This window comes from Nerophis ophidion, linkage group LG04 (genome assembly GCF_033978795.1).
Source record: "Nerophis ophidion isolate RoL-2023_Sa linkage group LG04, RoL_Noph_v1.0, whole genome shotgun sequence".
NCBI classification, from domain to species: Eukaryota; Metazoa; Chordata; class Actinopteri; order Syngnathiformes; family Syngnathidae; genus Nerophis; species Nerophis ophidion.
The window spans coordinates 78,493,227-78,514,378 of NC_084614.1; the positions used below are offsets into that span (position 1 = coordinate 78,493,227).

Consider the following 21,152-nt stretch of genomic DNA (forward strand, 5'->3'; position numbering starts at 1 on the left):
ATATGCTATAAGTGACCAGACGTCGGAGATCAAAACTGGGAATATAATCCCAGAGAAGGGGAAAAAAACAGTCAGCTATTTTTAAGTTAAAGAAACAATATGATTAGGTTATATATACATGCGTATATCTTACATAAACAATGTATGAATACATTAGATATCTATATATCTTACGGACCTATAGACCAGTGGTTCTCAAATGGGGGTACTTGAAGGTATGCCAAGGGGTACATGATATTTTTTTAAATATTCTAAAAATAGCAACAATTCAAAATCCTTTATAAATATATTTACTGAATAATACTTCAACAAAATATGAATGTAAATTCATAAACTGTGAAAAGAAATGCAACAATGCAATATTCAGTGTTGACAGCTGGATTTTTTGTGGACATGTTCTATAAATATTGATGTTAAAGTTTTTTTTTGGTGAAGAAATGTTTAGAATGAAGTTGATGAATCCAGATGGATCTCTATTACAATCCCCAAAGAGGGCACTTTAAGTTGATTACTTTTATGTGTAGAAATCTTTATTTAAAATTGAATCACTTGTTTATTTTTCAACAAGTTTTTAGTTAATTTTACATCTTTTTTTTTCAAATAGTTCTAGAAAGACCACTACAAATGAGCAATATTTTGCACTGTTATACAATTTAATAAATCAGAAACTGATGACATAGTGCTGTATTTTACTTCTTTATCTCTTTTTTCAACCAAAAATGCTTTGCTCTGATTAGGAGGTACTTGAATTAAAAAAAATGTTCACAGGGGGTACAAGTGTCTGCCAAATACTTAAACATATATAAACACCTGAAAGTCTTTATTTCATCTAAAACCACCAATCTGTTTCACTGGATTCAGAATAAAACAATTCTGTCTTACTCAACAAAGTTAGTATTTGAATATTGTTACTTGAAGACTTATCTGTGGTTACAATAAAATGAGAATGCATCATAATCAGTGGCGGCTGGTGAATTTTGTTTTAGTTGGGCCTGAAAGTTTGTAAACCACATACCTGTAGTGGGGTCATCCTCCCCCAGAAGATTTCTTTGTGATTTTCACATACAAATATTGCAGTTCTTTGCTCCTGCTTAACTCTGAGGTAATATTATTTTCACAAAATACAACCAATAGTATGTTAATGTAAATTCTTACTTGTGAAAAGTAATCCTCCAATTCCTATTTTCAACAGTCCGCTCAATTGAGCAGGAAAACGCTGAATACCAGCCCAGCATCTTTTTTTTCTACCTGTCAAATGTTAGTTTAGGCTGTTTGCCGGCTCCTCATCACCACTTCAAGATGGCGGCCAAATTGCTTGCGTCACAGCAGCCAATTCTGCGTCTACTTATAAGATGTCTATGGTTATAACGTCATTGCAAACACGGCAATCTGTTGCGTCCACTGCAGATGTTACCTTATTCATACTTATTGTCAAGTGATTTTTTTTAAGCAGGGTTGCATGAGGTACCTACACATAACGTTACGTTAATGTGTGTATCACACACAGTAACGTAATATTAGACGGCGGTCAGCAGCACCGCGTATTTTAGCCACCTACAAAAAGACAAACATAGTCAAATAAAGGTCAGTTAAAATGTATACAATATTAAGAATATGTGTACATATTGCATAGGGCCCTGACATCTAACAAGTACAGCAAGGTTCATTGTTATGTTCATGTATTTGTGGTTTTTCATGTGTACACAGACATAAACACATACAGTATGAGATGAGATCAATGAGATAAGGTGACAACATGACATAAACTGCTGATGAACTAGTTACAATGCAATATTCCATGGAAATACAATGTTAACACTTTTGTGCAAATAAGTACAGTTGCACTTGTTTTTTCAGATGTGTTTGTACTGTAAAGGAATGAGTTAAATGTTTAGAATAACTTGTTAATAGTGCTATTATGAAGTGCAATGTCAGCACTGTTTTTTTTAATAATAAATACATACAGCGTTTTAAAAGCATACACAATCTGTGTACATATATTAGTCTGTGGTTAAAAAGACTTGAAATGACTCGAAACCCAAAATGCAGGACTTGGGACTTGACTTGAGATTTTCCAGTATTGACTTTGGACTTGACTCGGACTTGCCTGTCTTGACTCGAGACTTGACTCGAGACTTGAGGGCAAAGACTTGAGACTTACTTGTGACTTGCAAAAAAATGACTTGGTCCCACCTCTGGTAACGGGACACGCATCTGCCTCGCATGGGTTCGATTCCCGGCCAGGGTTGCATCAGGAAGTTTCATCCTGAGTAAAAAAGTCAGCAGAAAGCCTTCATGAGATGGACTCGCTGTGGCCAAAGTGCTGAACGTGGGGGAAAAGTGTGAGGCAGACGCTTCTGCTGGCAGAATATCAAAGAAAGTGAAAGTAAAAGTAGACACTGTAAAGCCAAACATTGAATGCATGCTTGTTTCAAGTCACCTAAACTCGATGGTGATCATTTTTATTTTTATTTTTATTTTGTCGTACCTGTCAAAGGTGAACACACTTATCCACGTAGGTGAGTAGTAACGAGTTACATTTACTTAGATAAGAAACACAACTTTTACTTTGCTATATAACATTTTATTACCATGGTTACATTCATTTATATCAGGGGTCACCAACCTTTTTGAAACCAAGAGCTACTTCTTGGGTACTGATTAATGCCAAGGGCTACCAGTTTGATACACACTTAAATAAATTGCCAGAAATAACCAATTTGCTCAATCTACCTTTAATAAATAAATCTATATGTATAAAAAAATTGGTATTTCTGCCTGTCATTCTGTCATACATTTTTTTTCCTTTTACGGAAAGTTTTTTGTAGAGAATAAATGATGAAAAAAACACTTAATTGAACGGTTTAAAAGAGGAGAAAACAGGAAAAAAATAAACATTAAATTTTGAAACATAGTTTATCTTCAATTTCGACTCTTTAAAATTCAAAATTCAACCGAAAAAAAGGAGAGAAAAACTAGCTAACTCCAATCTCTTTGAAAAAATTTAAAAAAAGAATTTATGGAACATCATTAGTATTTTTTCCTGATTAAGATTAATTTTAGAATTTTGATGACATGTTTTAAAAGGTTAAAATCCAATCTGCACTTTGTTAGAATATATAACGAGTTGGACCAAGCTATAATTCTAACAAAGAGAAATCATCATTTCTTCTAGATTTTCCAGAAGAAGAATTTTAAAAGAAAATTCAAAAGACTTTGAAGTAAGATTTAAATTTGATTCTAAAGGTTTTTCGAGATTTGCCACAATAATTTTTTTGAATTTTAATTATAATTGAAGAAATATTTCACAAATATTTCACAAATAATTTTTGTCGAAAAAACAGAAGCTAAAATAAAGAATTAAATTAAAATGTATTTATTATTCTTTACAATAAAAAAAATGTATTTACTTGAACATTGATTTAAATTGTCAGGAAGAGGAAGGAATTTAAAAGGTAAAAAGGTATATGTTTTTGAAAATCCTAAAACCTTTTTTAAGGTTGTATTTTTTCTCTAAAATTGTCTTTCTGAAAGTTATAAGAAGCAAAGTAAAAAAATAAATGAATTTATTAAAACAAGTGAAGACCAAGTCTTTAAAATATTTTCTTGGATTTTCAAATTCTGTTTGAGTTTTGTCTCTCTTAGAATTAAAAATGTCGAGCAAAGCGAGACGTGCTTGCCAGTAAATAAATACAATTTAAAAAATAGAGGCAGCTCACTGGTAAGTGCTGCTATTTGAGCTAATTTTAGAAGAGGCCAGCGGGCGACTCATCTGGTATTTGCCTTAAAACTCCACAGACATTTTTCGACCCGTATGTACAGTCACCGTGTGCTCGGAGAAGAGGTAGGATTAAATATAAGTCTTACTTCTTAATATTCCTTTTCAGATTTGTTGAAAGGTGCAAATGGAACCATGTGATGTTACTTGACGTAAACATGTCTGTAACAAATACATCAAAACCATAGCCACATGTGTAATGACTAACATTTACATAACATTTTGTAGATGACATTGCATGTCTTGTCTTGTTCTAGTCTGTCTTTTGAACGTACAAGTAAATGTCTTGTTTTTAGTGTGAGGTTTAACTGGTGTGTTTATTTTGTGTCATTGTGAGGTTTTTTGTACCTGAAAATCAGATATCCCGGCCCCCCAGACACATTTTTTCCTCTAAATCTGCTCCCCAGGTCAAAATAATTGCCGAGTGTGACCGTGTGTCTTGGCTACCACTCTTTACCGCATCAATCAATCAATCAATGTTTATTTATATAGCCCCAAATCACAAATGTCTCAAAGGACTGCACAAATCATTACGACTACAACATCCTCGGAAGAACCCACAAAAGGGCAAGGAAAACTCACACCCAGTGGGCAGGGAGAATTCACATTCAGTGGGACGCCAGTGACAATGCTGACGATGAGAAACCTTGGAGAGGACCTCAGATGTGGGCAACCCCCCCCCCCCTCTAGGGGACCGAAAGCAATGGATGTCGAGCGGGTCTAACATGATACTGTGAAAGTTCAATCCATAGTGGCTCCAAGACAGCAGTGAGAGTCCCGTCCACAGGAAACCATCTCAAGCGGATCAGCAGCGTAGAGATGTCCCCAACCGATACAGGCGAGCGGTCCATCCTGGGTCCCGACGAGCGGTCCATCCTGGGTCTCGACTCTGGACAGTCAGTACTTCATCCATGGTCATCGGACCGGACCCCCTCCACAAGGGAGGGGGGGACATAGGAGAAAGAAAAGAAGCGGCAGATCAACTGGTCTAAAAAGGAGGTCTATTTAAAGGCTAGAGTATACAGATGAGTTTTAAGATGAGACTCTCCATGAACCCCGATACAAACATCCGACCAGGAGCGTTGGGCTGCAGTGCATTGTGGGTAGGCAAGTCTTGTACATGATCATGTTCTGTCGGTTCATTTGCAAAATAAACCAGAGAGCACAACTCAGCTTTGATACAAAATGAAAGTAAAAAGTCATGTTGGAATATTTTCAAAAACTCAGCTCGGATTAATTACTGTTCTCTTGGTAGTGGAGAAGAAGTGGGGGTTAGGGGCCAAGGTGGTCTCTGATCCATCTTTGACACGGCAGATAAAGGGCTGGGAGAGGTTAGACCGAGGAGGCATGGGTTTTGTTTTTTTTTTACTACAGCCGACGAGGCACATATGTTTTTCAAATTAGACTGTGTCGTATTTTGGGGGAATCAAACAAACATTACAAAGAGATTCTAGGACCAGACAATCCATTGGATTCGATACAATTATCTTATTCAGGAATTACATTTTATTTTGAAAAAGTTATCAGTAATCTGGAAATACGTATTATTTATTGGAATTGTAGATTGAAAAAGAAATAATCAAAAGCCATACATCATGAAACAGGCTACAGAAGTACAACAAATCAAAGTTGAAAGAAACAACAAGCCCAACTTTATATTCATCAAAATGTGCTTTGAAAAGTTTAACAAATGCCCCAAGGGAGCGGTTTGCCTGGCATGGGATGAGATGCTTATCCATGGCGATGTAGAAGCTGTCCATCTTGCTCTTCTGACGGCCAACAGCGAGGAGGTATGGCTGCCGACCCTGCTGGTTGCGGAGATGCTCCTCCATACTGCAGCATGACTTAGGTTGAGAGAAGGAAACCAAGTATTAGACACCAGAATATTGTGCTGCCACAAAAAAACATTATTAAAGTCATTATTCAAACATCCTCTCAATCTCAGTGCAAAGATAGGAATGAGTGTTAAGACTTAATTTAAGTTTCATTCACTTTTTAACTGCCTTCATTTTCACATGTGGCTAAGAACATGACAAGTAGTTATCACTTTCATAATATTACCTTATGAAAGACAACAAGCCTCTCAATGGCATCACATGCACTGATTTTTGGAGACTTCGGTCCTCCTGGTGGTGGTGGAAGGTGATGTATGAGCAACAACAGGGAGGCCATTTCATGGTCGTAAGCCGAGGACAAAGATTCACAAGAATTAACTCGAGAATTTTCACATTTCCTCCATCTAATGTTCATATTTATTCCAAATATCAGATACATTTTCAGAGATACAGGAGATACTTTAAAAGAAGAAAAACAAATAAAACTCACATGTTGCCTCCTCACTTCCAATGGAACATTCTGCTGACTGTAACAAGCGCCGCAACTCTGGTGCTGAAGTAAGTCGCTTAGCCTCTTTTATGATGTTTGGTTTGAAGAACACATCCCACTTCTGAAGAAGCCTGGAGGATGTCTCATCATCAAATAGGAGAATGAAGTCTTGCTCCACCTTTAAGAAAGAAGATATTTAACTACCACCGAAGGAAATACTTTCAAATGTCAGGCTGCTCCAAACATCTCATTCCAAACTTACCAATCCTTTTGTATCGAGGAATCTTGGGAAGAAGGAGAGGATATCAGCACTTGTACCTGGGTCATTAACAAGCTTCTGACGGTGCTGAAATGTCTCTCTCATCTTCTGGAGAATCACGGAATTGTCTGTGGTATGGTTGAGCAAAGATACTGCCTCTTGACAAGCATCCCCATCAAGCTGATTGTCGACATTGACAATCCTTTGGAACTTTGGGCCTCCTGAAGAAAGGTTCAAAGAGCTACTTGGTGGCGCCTCAGATCCACGCCGAATTTTCCTTTGGACTGTTTTCAGACGCCAAGAAATGTATCCTGTGCTACTAGCAGCATCATAGAAGTGTTCCTGAAATGAAAAAAGATTAAATTCATTGTCATACTTAGTTCATGAGAAATCTCAGAGAATTCATAGCAGCGCTATGCACATAGCATCAGGGCCAAAAATTGCAATTATTGAAATAAATGTTGATGCAAGAATGACATGAAAATAGTCATATAAATAATAAAAATAAGAATTACATAGCCTTTCTTGGTGTATGGATCCTTGAGAGACGGGAACAGTGTCACTATGCCAAGAGCATATTCCTCTCTGACTGCTTTAGTGGGAAGGTTTCTGATAGGAGATATCAAATTTTTAATCTAGATGCATGTAATGGCCATGTTGTTATCAAGCACAAAAAAATAGAATGTAAAAACATACATACCCATGACTATCAATCATGTGAGCCACCAGTATGTTGACCATTTGTCGTCTTGTGATATCTGTTAGGGTTTCTGTTGTTTGGTACTCCTGAAGTACTGCTTCACTGCCAGACTTGGCTTTTAACACAGCTTCAATCAACTGATGAAAAACAAAAACATGAAAATGCAAAATATGGTGATAAACAGCTATCCTTGACACGCAAAAACTGTTTTAATGTGTAAAAAAACTCAAGTGGATCAAGCTTTGTTCAAACCTGTTTAGCTGATGTTGCATCATGCTTATTCTCTTGTGAGGGATCTTATCCATGGTAAGAGTTCCGCTTGAGTTGAAGCTAGAGTCAGAGATCTCAGATGCAGAGGACAAGGACAGGTCTGAAAATTCTAAAGGAATAAAAGAAAAAAACATTTGATCATTTTATTCAGTAGTGTACAGAGTGCCTGATAATACATGATTTTATATCTCACCCTGGCTTGAGAATATTGTCAGCACCACATTGCCTTGTCCAACCAGGTCGCTGAATATTTCCGCATCAACTTCTGTCCCTGTTGCATCCTTGTACATAATGCTTGCATCGGGTGGCAGGCAAAATCTCTTAATGACTGGAAAACAGTATGAGAAAATTGTGATTTATGTGCTTTATGTGCAGTGTCATTTGTCTCACAGCAAATGACTGTTCTAGTTAGATGGAGTCATCCACTGCTGATTTTTTCCCTCAAGTAACCCTGACACTTCTTAAGTCCAAATTTAAAAGTTAAGTATTGGCTTTTCTCAGTTAACTGTTCTTGTGTATAAAATGCTTTACATTCTAGGTGGCACACATGTTGAGTAAATTATCCCCATTTATAAAGGAATCTGCTTCAGGCATGTAAAGACACCAGAGTATACAACATGAGGTTTTTAAAGAAAGTGGGTCTATTTTTAAACAGTTTTTAAGGCAAGATTAAGTAAATTGAAACACCTTTTCCATGGAATTGGAGAAAGTCAAACTGTCCCTCAACGTCATCCAGCTTCACATACTTCTGCTGTTGGTTGTACTTCACCTGGACCAGCATCTTCACTGAGACATACAAAACATATATTAAAGAAAGTCAATATTTAAAGAAAGAACAGTTTAGAGGTCAACGTGTCACAGTAAAGGATAAGATTTGTTAATATTTTGCAGGGGCCTCTATCAATAATTTTCTTTTTCATTCCTAAATGATTGCTTTATAATATATATATATATATATATATATATATATATATGTGTCTATATTTATGTATACATGAGACAGAGAGGGAGAGAATTTTGAAAGGGATCACAATTGAATATTGTAATTAAAACTAAATGTTAGAGCAGTAACAGTAATTTCTACAACAGAAAAGTCACAATATCATCTGAACAATATCTCACTGGAAACAAGTCATTTTAATCATATTCCTGTTGTCACAACATTGAATAATTTCAAAATAAGATTAAAAACACAGGAAAAAAGAAAAAAAACATTAGTTATTCTTCCTGTCCTATCTCTTTCCTCCTTTCTCAGCTGTTTATGTGGCAGTGAGGGCTGGTTGGCTCTGCCAGCAGAAACTTTTAACACAATCATTTCAGTGGCGAGTTATGGTTAGCAGAAAGTATAAGGACAACGACTGCTAGATTGTTTGCTACAGCTTAAAGATGAGCCAGCATGCTGTGTCAGAGGATAAATGAGAGATGGAGGAGCAAATGGATTAAAAAGTATTTCACATGTTTGCGCAGGTTTTACAGATGTTTATACTCGAGGTTTTTCTTCACATACAGTACTTACAGTTAGATGTCATCAAACTGATGTTACAGTTACTGTCATTTCACGGGATCCACCGTAACCTCTGCTCTGCTGCTCACTGACGTGCGTGTGTTTCTGTGCCCCTGAGAACAGAGGAGAGGCTGCAGCTATATTAATTTGTACCTAATCAAGAAAAAAGAAACTAACAATCAGTTCTTACATTTATATATCCCTAGGTCAAGACAGATTCAGATGCTTGTAAAGGCCCTGGTATGAATTAAATACTAAATTAAATTAAATCTCATTTAATATTTAATACAATGTGTCCATGACCTAGTGAATACCCTGATAATAAATAACACCAAAACTTGAAGAGTAGCAATAAATGAACCAGTAACTACTGAGCTTATCCCTACGCAGACAAAATTGGACAAGAGAAACATGTCTCCACAGGTTTTTGCAGTTTTTTGAAGTTTAGAGTGTGAGGGACAAAATAACAAAAGCCCCCACAACTGTTAGTTCCAGCCTTAAATAAGATTTTGTACAGTAAAAACTTTGTTTATCATGGCTTTGAGGAAGTGACTTACTGTCATTTTTAAAGTTGAAGTGACTTGCTACTACTGTCTGCTAGCTTAGAAATGCAAGCTAATAGCATGACCGATTTTGTTGTTCAGAACTGGTGACAAAAAAAGCTTAGTTGCTAAAACACATATTCTCCATACATGTTTTATTGTACATGCTACATTTCACAGCATTAATTTGCAGCTGTTTCAGTACATTTGATTAAATTGCACTTACCTTGTGGAACTGCACGAGAGAAGCGAAATGGTTCCTATTGTCTCTTTTCCCTCCAACTGAAGTGAAATGCAGGGCGGGGCTTAATTGCATCTCAGCAGAGTTAAACTAACTCATGAGTGATCAACTCTGTCAAATAACTCCCCATAGCAAAAATTTGCTTGCTCATCTGTTGCTTAATCTCGTATCTTGAGAACATTTTGAGCTTCTCATATCTGTCTAATTCTGTGATCAATTGTTTCTCTTTTATTGCTCCTAAGGGACCCTTAGGAGCAATAAATAAGCTAAAAAGAGACAAGACATCACTGAGACAAAGGAGGTTGAGTTGAGACAACCCTTTGAGCAATATTTGAGAAGTGGGATACACTGACGAGAGCTCATATATGTATGCCATTGATCTCAATTATGTCTCATTTATTTTGAAGGATAATACAAAGAGAAAGAAACGAGATGTATGAGCAATAAAAGAGATCTTATGTATGTCTTTTTCATGTCTTGATTATTTCTCTTAAATTTATTATCATATCTCAAATTTGAGAATCATGAGAACAAATTGAGAGTGCAATTAAAATATTCATCTGACTTAATTAGAAATAACACTAAACAAATACTCAAATATTGAAAGGTGTATCACTTTATTTGGCTACACAAAAATACAAAATATAATATAAAAATAGATTAAATACAAAAATGTATATGTAGTTAATTAGTACATACATAATGTACATATTGACATTCACAATACTTAAAACATAGAAAACAATATACAAAAAATAAAAAAAATACAAAAATAAATGAATTTGACCTTAAGTACTCACTTTGTTATTGTGAAAAAGTCAGGTGTAGTTTTTTAACTCCTTGTTGAGCAAACCATGTACCTTAGTTAAAAAAACACTTGACTTCATCTCAGTAAGAGGGTGAGTAAATGACAAAATTTCCATTTTGGAAATATTCCAAGCAAAAACTGAAATAATTTATAAAATTGTAACCGTGCTGTCTGGAACTGGTCTACATACAAAAAATAATCACAGTGAAAACCAGGGATACTTAAGATTTTTATCTTGGGGCACAACCAACTTTTCCACTACACAAGGGTCTGGGACCAACTGAAATATAAACACTGAATTAGTCATCTTACACTAAAGTGTAAGACAACCGAGTACCATTGCTGCCCATATGGACGGACCACAGCTAAGAAACAGATATTTATTGGCGGCTTCCAAAGGGTACTCGCAGCCAAACAGTGGGCCCCAGCCCTATGATTAAGAAACACTGTTGTAAACAATAGAACAGCCTCCTGCGATAACAATATAACATTTGGTACATACATGATCATTGAAATATTTTGAAATTGGTTACAAAAGCTACTAATATACCTGATTATGTAAGCAGCAACATACTGCGTAATTTCCGGTTGCATTATTTTTTTATTTGGAAAAAACTTTGCACTGTGAAAGGATATTAGCCGCTAGCTTGTTAGTGAGGTTGCATCCATTCATCCATCCATCCATTTTCTACCGCTTATTCCCTTTTGGGGTCGCGGGGGGCGCTGGCATCAGTGCCAAATTTGCTTGGCACAGCACACCTCAATATGCATTATCACAGAATAACGTGGTACTAAAAGCTACATCATAAGGCAATTTTTTACAATATATACTACGCAAACCTAGACCAAAATATTTAACATGTTTACCAAGGAAACATCCTACCATAGAATGAACTTGACAGGTACAAGGGCCTACTTAAAACCGGCTCTGGCCCGACATTTGTTTACCAAAGCTTTCTTGAGCTTGGCCTCCTCAATATGGTCCCAATCAGGAAGGGTACCGCATCTCAGGACATACGCTGCAAGGCAAGAACATAATAATCAGCCATTCGTAATTTTGTCCCACATCAGTTTCTACAGGTATCAAATCTATGCAATGCAATAACAATAATAATGCAAATTCAAATGTAATGCTTTTTAATGCCATTTTTTGGTACTATAAAAAATGTAATGCCCATGTGCGACTGCATAGTTTTTTTTTTATATAGTCAAAAGCTTACAATTATCTGTATACACACAGTTGCAAGCATTAGTTAATTAGTTGAAAAGTTTACATTAACTGTTACTATCTAGTGTATTAGAATTGGCTTACAAAGCTGTTTAATTGGAGAATGTATTTTTATTTATTTATTTTTGTGGAGTAGCATCTGGTGTTTTGACCGTATGCATGGCCGTAGACAATCGCTAATTAAAAGGTTCTGACTATCAAAAATATTAAAGGAGAACTGCACTTAAACCCTCTAAACAAACATCCCATTCTGCATCAGATGATCAATATAATATACCCATTAGCCATTTATTTAGTTGTGTCTGTTTGAAACATGCTGTAAGTATATATATATATTCTCTGAAAATATGATTTATAATAGCCACAAACTGGAGGATACCATTTTTAATCAGGATACAATTTGTTTTAAATAGTTAAAAGGTTTTATGGAATAATAAATGAACATCATACCAGGATTGCAAATTATGCATGTGTTTGGAAATGGATGATCTATTTAAACATTTTAGAAAAATACAGAACAATATTGGTAAAAATGCCAATAAGATGCATTTGAAAAAAAGCTATGGCAATTAAACATTTTGAATTTATTGTATTTTACACCTTCTCTGTTTAAAATGTTTACAGTGAATAGCAAGTATGTATCAAGTGTCCGGCAGCTGAAGGAACTTGTATTCATTTATTGTGGGAATGTCAGAAAATAAAAGAGTTGTGGTCTGCTGTGAAAATTGCCTCGCTAGCGTAGATCACTTGCGTCACAACAGTTGCTAATGTTAGGCAAGTTAGCTCATATGTGTTGAAGTGCAGATGATTGAAATAAACGGCTCAGTGTATTAAAAAAGCTCAGCTTTTCCATTATCCTGACATGGTGTCACAGTTAAGGACTACACGCCTACAGTGACCAAAGAATGGAAAAGTTTAGGCCCCCAGAGCAGTTTCATTTTGCTTTATTGAAGCAGTGCTTTTGTCGTGTTCCCACCTTACAATACCTCTTGTATGCAGTTTGACAGCCGCAGTTAAAAAAAGAAACACACAGGAAGACTAACAATTTCGATGACCGTAACCTTCTTAAGTTAATTTTCATTTACCGTTTGACATATTGACTGTCCGCCATGTCCTACAATCGTATTAAATTTTTTAAATGCCTCTGGGCAAAGCATTTAATGCTTTTTATTGCCGTTTAAAGCCTTAATTTACGCAAAATCATTAATACACACAACCACACTTCAAGTTGATGGACATAACACTATATTGCTCATCATAACGCTAGTTTTTAGTCAATCACAAATTGTAATTATGTAACATTGAGTTATACTTCCAGTGTGCTGTAATCGATAAGGGATTAACATTTCTCATATTGAACTTCTATTTAATTATTGTTACCCAATTTTGGCCTGAAAACACCCTCAGTTTGGGAAAACTTACTTAGGATTCCTTCAACTTTTTTCCGGTCAAGGATGCGCTTTCGTGTTCCTGCAGGTTTGTTTTCAGGGCGACCAAAAGGGACACTCCTCTACTGTAAAAAAGAGGTCAAAAAGTGCGTGGAATAAACGCATTTATTTGGGCTTTGAAGCATGTCTCATGGCAGCAAGGCGGAACGATGATATGAATACGCCGCTCTCAGGAAAGAGCTCTTGCTGGTCCGATTAATGAGGGCCGTCGCTGTATTTGTCTCCAACGAGGTCGCAGGGAGTTTGAAGTACTCTGACTTGGCCCGGATCTGAAAGGGAAAAAATAGCACAAACAATACCAGAATGAGAAAATAATGTGTTCAAGGCCCAATCACAAGTTTAAATAAACAAAACAATTACATCATGAATGAATTAGCATTGGGTACTTACCTATTTTCAAGAGGACTTCTTTGATTCGTTGCTTTTCTCGCCGGATTTTTTCCAACTCCTCCCTACATCCATCACATGGCGTCCATGATTTTTCTGCCTGTGGTTGATAACAGATAGTGTCCTCAACAGATGGGTTGAGTGGATCTCTCCTGTCTGGTGCCAGGAAAGCTGCGTTTTTATTCTCAGGTGGATTCACCCGGCTAGGTGGCAAGCTATTGTGTACGCCGGGTGAAGGACCAGAGGTGTTGTGGACATTTGGTGATGGGCCAGCGGTGTTGAAGTCGTGTGGGGATAGGCGGGGTGTACAGCCTCCAGAGTGCCTTCGGTGGTGAGGCCATTGGTTGATGGGCAGGATGCATGGTCTTCGTAGGGAAATGGACCTTTTATGTTGAGACCATATGGCAGGGGTGTCCAAACTTTTTCCACTGAGGGCCGCACACTGAAAAATCAAAGCAAGCGGGGGCCATTTTCATATTTTAAAAACCAATACAATAAATGTATAAAAAAATATACAGTTAGGCCTCCACTTAGTTGTGATCCCGGGACCCCAAAGGGTTTTGGTCAAAAAAAATATAAAAAATGTGTCATTATTCAGTATTATTATCATTATTCATGTTTTAAATCTCTAGATCAACATTAGGGAAAAAAAATGGAAAAAACACAAAATATGCAATATTTTCATCCAATAACTTTTTGGGGTGGAATTTTTGAGATTATATAATAATTGGAGCCTTAATTTTGGATATTTAATCATTATTTTTTTTTGAGGAATGACACTTAAAAACAAATCACACTAAAATAATTGGGGATCCCAAAGTGTCCTACTCGTTAAAGTGTTGAAAAATAAATAATACATTTTTTTTACTGTTTACTTTTAGCACAATAATCTCGAGATCAACCTCAGATATATCCGTCAATTTTAGAACTTTTATTGTTGTTTAATTTTTTTGTTTTGTTTGTTTTAGGCCCTTCTTTAAAAAAAAAAAAAACAGCTCAGTTTTTTTATATGGCAAAACACAAAATATGCAACATTTTCCCCCAAAAATATCTTAAAGTGGAATATTTAACGTGACGTAATTGAAGTTTTGAATAGGTCAATAATTCAAAATGACATTGATTTTGATTCATTATTTTTTAAAGAAAGAAACAGCCTGCATGGCATTTTTGTGTTATTAAAGCATTGCAACATTTTCTTGTTACATTTCACCTGTTTGCGCTTTTTATCACTTTTAATTTTTTTCAGTTGTATTTTTAAAATGTGCCGTTAAAGAATGACCTGGGGGCCCCAAATGGCCCCCGGGCCGCACTTTGGACACCCCTGTCATATGGTGATAGGCTAGATATATGGCCTCCGTAAGGAAATTGACAATTGATGTGGAGGTCATACAGTGATGGGATGGCTGTATTGCCGCTGTAGGGTGATGGACCAATGGTTCCCTCTCTGGTAAACCTATCGTGATATTTCATTGAACAATAGATTACAATTGTATAAACCCAATTTGTCCATATATGTATATACAACATCAAAAGAGATGAGAAATACTGAACTACAAAAAAATTACTGAAATGACCTACAGTATATTTTAACCTGCAGCGGCCAAAGTGGACCTTAGTCTATGTGCAGTGAGGAGAACAAGTATTTAATAGACTGGCGGTTCTGTAAAATCTAAAACAAAACAAAAAATTACACATTTTATTATTTTCAAGTAACTTGCATTTTTTTTTCTCCACGGAATTGATCACCTAGTAACCTCTACTTCTCTGAAGTATCAAATATAAATTTCATGCAATAAGATGCAAATTAATTACTTTTAAAAAATTCATACAATGTGATTTTACGGATTTTTGTTTTGGATTCTATCACTTACAATTGAAGTGTGCCTATAATGATATTACTAAAAATAATAATATAAGTAACAGACATCGAACTACAAAATCACCAATGTATAAATGATTTGTTCTCCTCATTCTATGATGGACAGTACCAATAATGAAAATAAATGTACCATGACCAAAATTGACTATATCTATAATCATTCTGTACAGTACTCCTTAACAAAAACATTTCACATCAAAGACAAAGGAACTGGACCAGTACTGAAGATGAAATCATCTTGACTGCAAGGAAATAGACAACTCACTTAGTCAACAATAACAAATAACAGATTTTTTTAATAGTAAGTGATACATAACATTGACTATCACGAAAAAGTTATTACTTTATATCTCTCAGGATTATTTATGAAATGTACAATTAAGTATAAACTGTCAAACCAGTACTTATATTTGGTTTTAAATATGTTTTTTTTTTAAACTATTGCTTATTGAGATTTCTGCCCTACCTCCTTTCTCCACAAAGGAAGCACAGGCATGTGAGCGCCCTTTGACAAAAGAGGAGGAAAATTCACAAAAAAGAGGAACATTTCCATCCGCATGTAGGGCTCCGACAAAAGCCCCGAAAATATTTTTTAAGAATCAATACTACATAGCACTGGGCCAATAAAACAATAATTATACATCGCAATACACATAATCATATCAATATTAAATGCTTTCGATAAAATATTCGAGCCAGCATGATTCGCTGCATGAGGTCACTCGCGCTTTGGGAACCCAGTAAACAGAAAACAGGAAGTGTCACTGAGCAATGGAAGTGACATGCTACAACAGACAATCAGTTAACAGTATTTACTGAGCAATGGAAGGGACACGCCAACAGCCAATCATGTAACAGTATCAACAACAAGTAAGCTAGCTCGATGATGATAATTATGCTAACTAGCAAGCCAAGCTTGTTTTGGTGTCCCTGTCCTGAAATTCAGTGCGGTGTTTAGGCAAGAGCAGCAGCAAGTACCAGCGGCCAAGGAGAGCGTTCCACAAATTTTGTTTGGATCCTATTTTTTGGATATTGTTTACTTACTTCATCCATGGAATTTTTGTTATTGTTGAACGCTCCGATCGGACAGGTTTTTACTGGACACATTTCCGATGAGTGTTGCTCTGAGAACCTACAAGTGTTTAGTTAATACTTGATTGCTGATAAGAAGTTAGCTCCGGATTTTTTGACACTCATCCTTGAACTCCCATCCTTAAACTACTTTTATTTATATTTCTCATATTCTTATTTATATTTAATTGAAAACAAAAACAAACGGAATTTATATTTTGACGTGAAACTGAATGTTTAAAAACTGTTAAGAAAGTACATATTGTGTAAATTTTTCTCAATAAAACTTGTTTATAAGATTTCAGTGTGTGTTCAAGTACTTCTTGAGCACATTCATCAATACTGTGATAACAATTGTAACCATGACATGAAATGTTCATTTTGTTACTCCCTAGTTTTGACACATGAGATTGTAGAGTGGATATTTACACTCTAGGAACGTTTTGACCATAACTAAAAAGTAATAAAATGATGGCAACAAATTGTTTTCAGGGTCCACAAGTTCAGAACTTTTAATCCTGAAATCAGAGTGGATACAGATGTTGGGTTTTGGGCAACTTAATACATCAAATATTTGTATTTGTCATTAACATACTATTTACTGAAACAATGATTTGATGGCAAATAAAATAATGTTTAAATTAATGCTGTTTTTTTTGGTTTTGAAATTCACAAAATTTGCTAAAGATTAAACGTTTTGAACTTGTAGACCCATAGGCATGAGGTAATAAATGTCAAGCTTACCCATAGGCAGTGTTGCCGCCTGTTACAAGTCCCCAGTCACTTGATAGATTCAGCGCTGTAATATTATCATGTTCAGACAGTGGTTTCTGATCTACTGTAATGGTTTCAGACCCTGATGTTGAGTGTGATGGCTCACTGGCTTCCAACATATTTAAAAATAACTCCTGTGGAGTTTGGCAGCCTTTTGGTGACTGAGTCTGATCTTTTCCTAAAATATGTTCAACAGTTGCCCTATAAAATTTACTATCTGACCACTTTGCTAAAACAGAATCTCCTGTTTTAAGATCTAAGATCTGCACAGGAGCTTCATCTCTTGGCAAAATGTCTGCTCCTGTAAAGATTTTGCCGGTATAACCGTCCTCCCATCTGACGAATGCCAAACAATCTGAAAGAGAGAGTGCAAAAGAGAAAGTGTTTAAAATAGTTAATTTGAGTATAAAAAATTGGACTGGTATTTGTCATCTCATTTGGACATCAATGTTATGATTATTCCCTCTCCCCATCCCTATTTGCATTTTAAAGCAGATGCAGTAGGAAGAGCTTGCCCATCGCTGTCTTAGAGGTGTGTGGCCTCATTACAATTACGGTATTGTTACCTAACTGCCTTGGGGCGACTTTCTCAAGGTGGTATTTTCAGCTGTTCTTTAAATACTACACAAATTAATAAAGTCATTTTTCCAGTTTGTTAGCTGCATGTACTGCAATCTGCCACACATACATAGAAACTTACCAGATTGCTTAATTGGGGGAGGAGAATTATGCAGGTCCTTCATTTTCTTTGTGGGAACTCTTAACCACTTTCTTGTAGTCGTTTCCTTTTGGTCCATGCTATAAATGAAAAAATTAATTTTGGATCTTAAACTGAGGATGGGTTGATTGGCAACACTAAATTGACGCGTGTGTGAATGTTGTCTGTCGATCTAAGTTGACTTGTTCATGGTGTACCCCGCCTTTCGCCCGAGCGGAACTGGGATAGGACATAGCACCCCCACGATACGAAAGGGAAAAGCAGTAGAAAATATATGGATGGAACTATAATATAAATGGAAATTATTTACATATATGGGGTCACTCCATATGGATGTTAACTTTTAGGGTGAATCATATTTAACTTCTGTTAAAAACAAGTAAACAAAATGATATTTTATGATCGTTCTGGCTATAGTAAAAAAAAAATCTTAACCCAGACAGTTTAATTCTTATTTTAATTCATATCTATTTTGAGGTGCGGTGGGCTTGATGGCACCTTTTTATAATGGGGTACATTTTAGGAAAGTTATAGTATTTTTAACAAAAAGGTCATGAATATAATCTCGAGCCCCAATGACTTTGTATTGAAGAGGTTGACCATAATTAGTGCATTTTGACCAGGTTAACACAATCATAATTTTTTAAACATGTATCACAGGAAAACTATTCTTATATCATGTTGCTAGTCTTAACAAGACCTGACTGATAATACCGAATTCATTTAATGAATGTTTAACATTTTACACACATACCTACTTTATTTTCCTAAATATATGCAGTTTATACAATCGATAGCATGATACAAAACATACTGTGCCTCTGCCAGCGAGTAAGCAAATATACTGCTGCTTTCAAAATGGCGGGGCAAATTAGTGAATCATTTAATACTTTTGGATGTAATCTCTTATTTATTGCAAATAGCCAGCCTTACCGATAAAATTCAACCCGGACCTCCTTTGTCGAGTGTCACTTTATCTACAACAGTATTATAAAAAACATTTTTAAGTTAAGCTCCCCAAATTAATATGCACTGTAGAATCCAATTGTGAAGGTCATTATGTATGCTAACATTACTTGTTGGGCAGACGCCATTATGGTTACCGCAGCCTCCTAAAGGACCGCTCCGTTGTCACAACAGTTAAATATTTTCATTTCACAACAGTTAAATATTTTCATTTCACAACATTACATGGTTGACCAACTAAAAAATATTAGCATACTTACCTCTCCAAGTCTCATGTCGCAAGCGTTGCGACTGTCGTTTCCAAAAACTTTCCCGCTTCTTCTTCTCTTTCTTCTTCGCTTTCTTCTTTTTCCTCGTTTTAGTTTAAGGTAGGCGCACAGACAACGTTCAAATGTTACGCCACCTACTGTTTCCCCGCCTCTTCTTCTTCTGACGTTAACTGACGGCAAACAACGCGTCATGTCCGCCGCCGTCTGATAGAAAGCGTAAATTTTCTAAATTTCCTTCCTTTGAAAGTTACTCATAGCCAAAAATGGCTATTTTCAGATGGTCATATAAGGAGAAAATCAACTTTATCAAAATTCTGAGATGTGGATCTCAACGACACTCTCGCGAGATTTGGCACCGCGCCCCATGAATCTGTCCAATCATATTTGCTCTACCTGAAAAACACGCATGCGCATTTAGTGGGCGGATGTGACTTGAAGAAACAATTCGGCACTGAAGGAATAACAACTGCAAGATCTGGAACTTTACATTAAAACACTCTCTACCTCTAACAACAAAAAAGCTGTGAAAACGATGATGCTGTGTTCCAAATTTAAGTTGTTTGATGAATCTGAATAAGCCTACGGCTTTGCATTTTGTTTCAATCAATCAATCAATGTTTGCTTATATAGCCCTAAATCACTAGTGTCTCAAAGGGCTGCACAAACCACCACGACATCCTCGGTAGGCCCACATAAGGGCAAGGAAAACTCACACCCAGTGGGACGTCGGTGACAATAATGATTATGAGAACCTTAGAGAGGAGGAAAGCAATGGATGTCGAGCGGATCTAACATGATACTGTGAAAGTTCAATCCACAATGGATCCAACACAGTCGCGAGAGTCCAGTCCAAAGCGGATCCAACACAGCAGCGAGAGTCCCGTTCACAGCGGAGCCAGTAGGAAACCATCCCAAGCGGAGGCGGATCAGCATCGCAGAGATGTCCCCAGCCGATACACAGGCAAGCAGTACATGGCCACCGGATCGGACCGGACCCCCTCCACAAGGGAGAGTGGGACATAGAAGAAAAAGAAAAGAAACGGCAGATCAACTGGTCTAAAAAGGGAGTCTATTTAAAGGCTAGAGTATACAAATGAGTTTTAAGGTGAGACTTAAATGCTTCTACTGAGGTGGCATCTCGAACTGTTACCGGGAGGGCATTCCAGAGTACTGGAGCCCGAACGGAAAATGCTCTATAGCCCGCAGACTTTTTTTGGGCTTTGGGAATCACTAATAAGCCGGAGTCCTTTGAACGCAGATTTCTTGCCGGGACATATGGTACAATACAATCGGCAAGATAAGATGGAGCTAGACCGTGTAGTATTTATTATTTATATATATATGTTTGTATTCTTTTTTATTATTTTGAACTTACAACCCCCTGGCGCTGTTTTGTACTGTTTTCATAATGTTTTATAATGTTGTATATTGCTGTTTGTCTTACTGTTTGTAATTGTTGAAATTTATAAATAAACCTTTAAAAAAAATAAAATAAAATAACAACTGCAAGTAAGTAATACCATTTATTGTTTTTGTTTTGGTATTTAAATTACTTTAACATACACGAGTTAGTATTTTTTAAACTACTGTAACGTCACTGATTTACGGAAATATAGCTATAAATGCCGCATTCAACCTTGCTAGAAGCTATGAAAGTTACCTCCAGCGAGGCATCTCAAGTGATAAACTACACTTCATACATCCCATAGTGAAATAGCAATGATAGAAGTAAATGTTCAAAGAACATTTGAAGTTGAACAATATAAATTACTGAACATACACTGCTTCGACATGATATAGAGTTTTACATTTACAAGAAGTTCCACTGTATATTCCAGCAACCTTTGTCTGTATTTACATAGTATTGGAGTGTCGAAATGACAAAATGAAAACCTGGAAAACGATGGAGAAGAACTGGTAAAGAAGTCGACTCAAATAAATGATCAAGAAGGACTGTAAAGCTGGTAAGTAGACTGGCATAGTTG

General features: G+C 36.2%; 1 protein-coding gene across 1 annotated transcript; it reads right to left on the minus strand.

Annotated features, from left to right (window-relative positions):
* Positions 1 to 6,109: 6,109 nt before the first annotated feature.
* LOC133550479 (uncharacterized) lies at positions 6,110 to 17,957 on the minus strand. The gene is made up of 9 exons (XM_061896458.1): positions 17,915 to 17,957; positions 17,429 to 17,569; positions 8,020 to 8,118; positions 7,526 to 7,660; positions 7,315 to 7,441; positions 7,245 to 7,251; positions 7,063 to 7,199; positions 6,878 to 6,971; positions 6,110 to 6,704 (listed from the first exon to the last, which is right to left on the minus strand). Exons 1-9 carry the CDS (start codon positions 17,955 to 17,957, stop codon positions 6,351 to 6,353), a joined length of 1,137 nt encoding a protein of 378 aa, XP_061752442.1. The 3' UTR covers positions 6,110 to 6,350.
* Between the last annotated feature and the right edge of the window lie 3,195 nt (positions 17,958 to 21,152).

Bases quoted from the DNA above. Each gene is read 5' to 3' on its own strand.
- LOC133550479 (XM_061896458.1), bottom strand. From the start codon at position 17,957: ATGAAGGACCTGCATAATTCTCCTCCCCCAATTAAGCAATCTG. The intron at 7,661-8,019 runs GTGTTTCAATTT...ACTGTTTTCCAG, and splicing joins TCTCCAATTCCATGGAAAAG to TCATTAAGAGATTTTGCCTG. The intron at 6,705-6,877 runs GTAATTCTTATT...TTTTCATTTCAG, and splicing joins CATACACCAAGAAAGGCTAT to GAACACTTCTATGATGCTGC.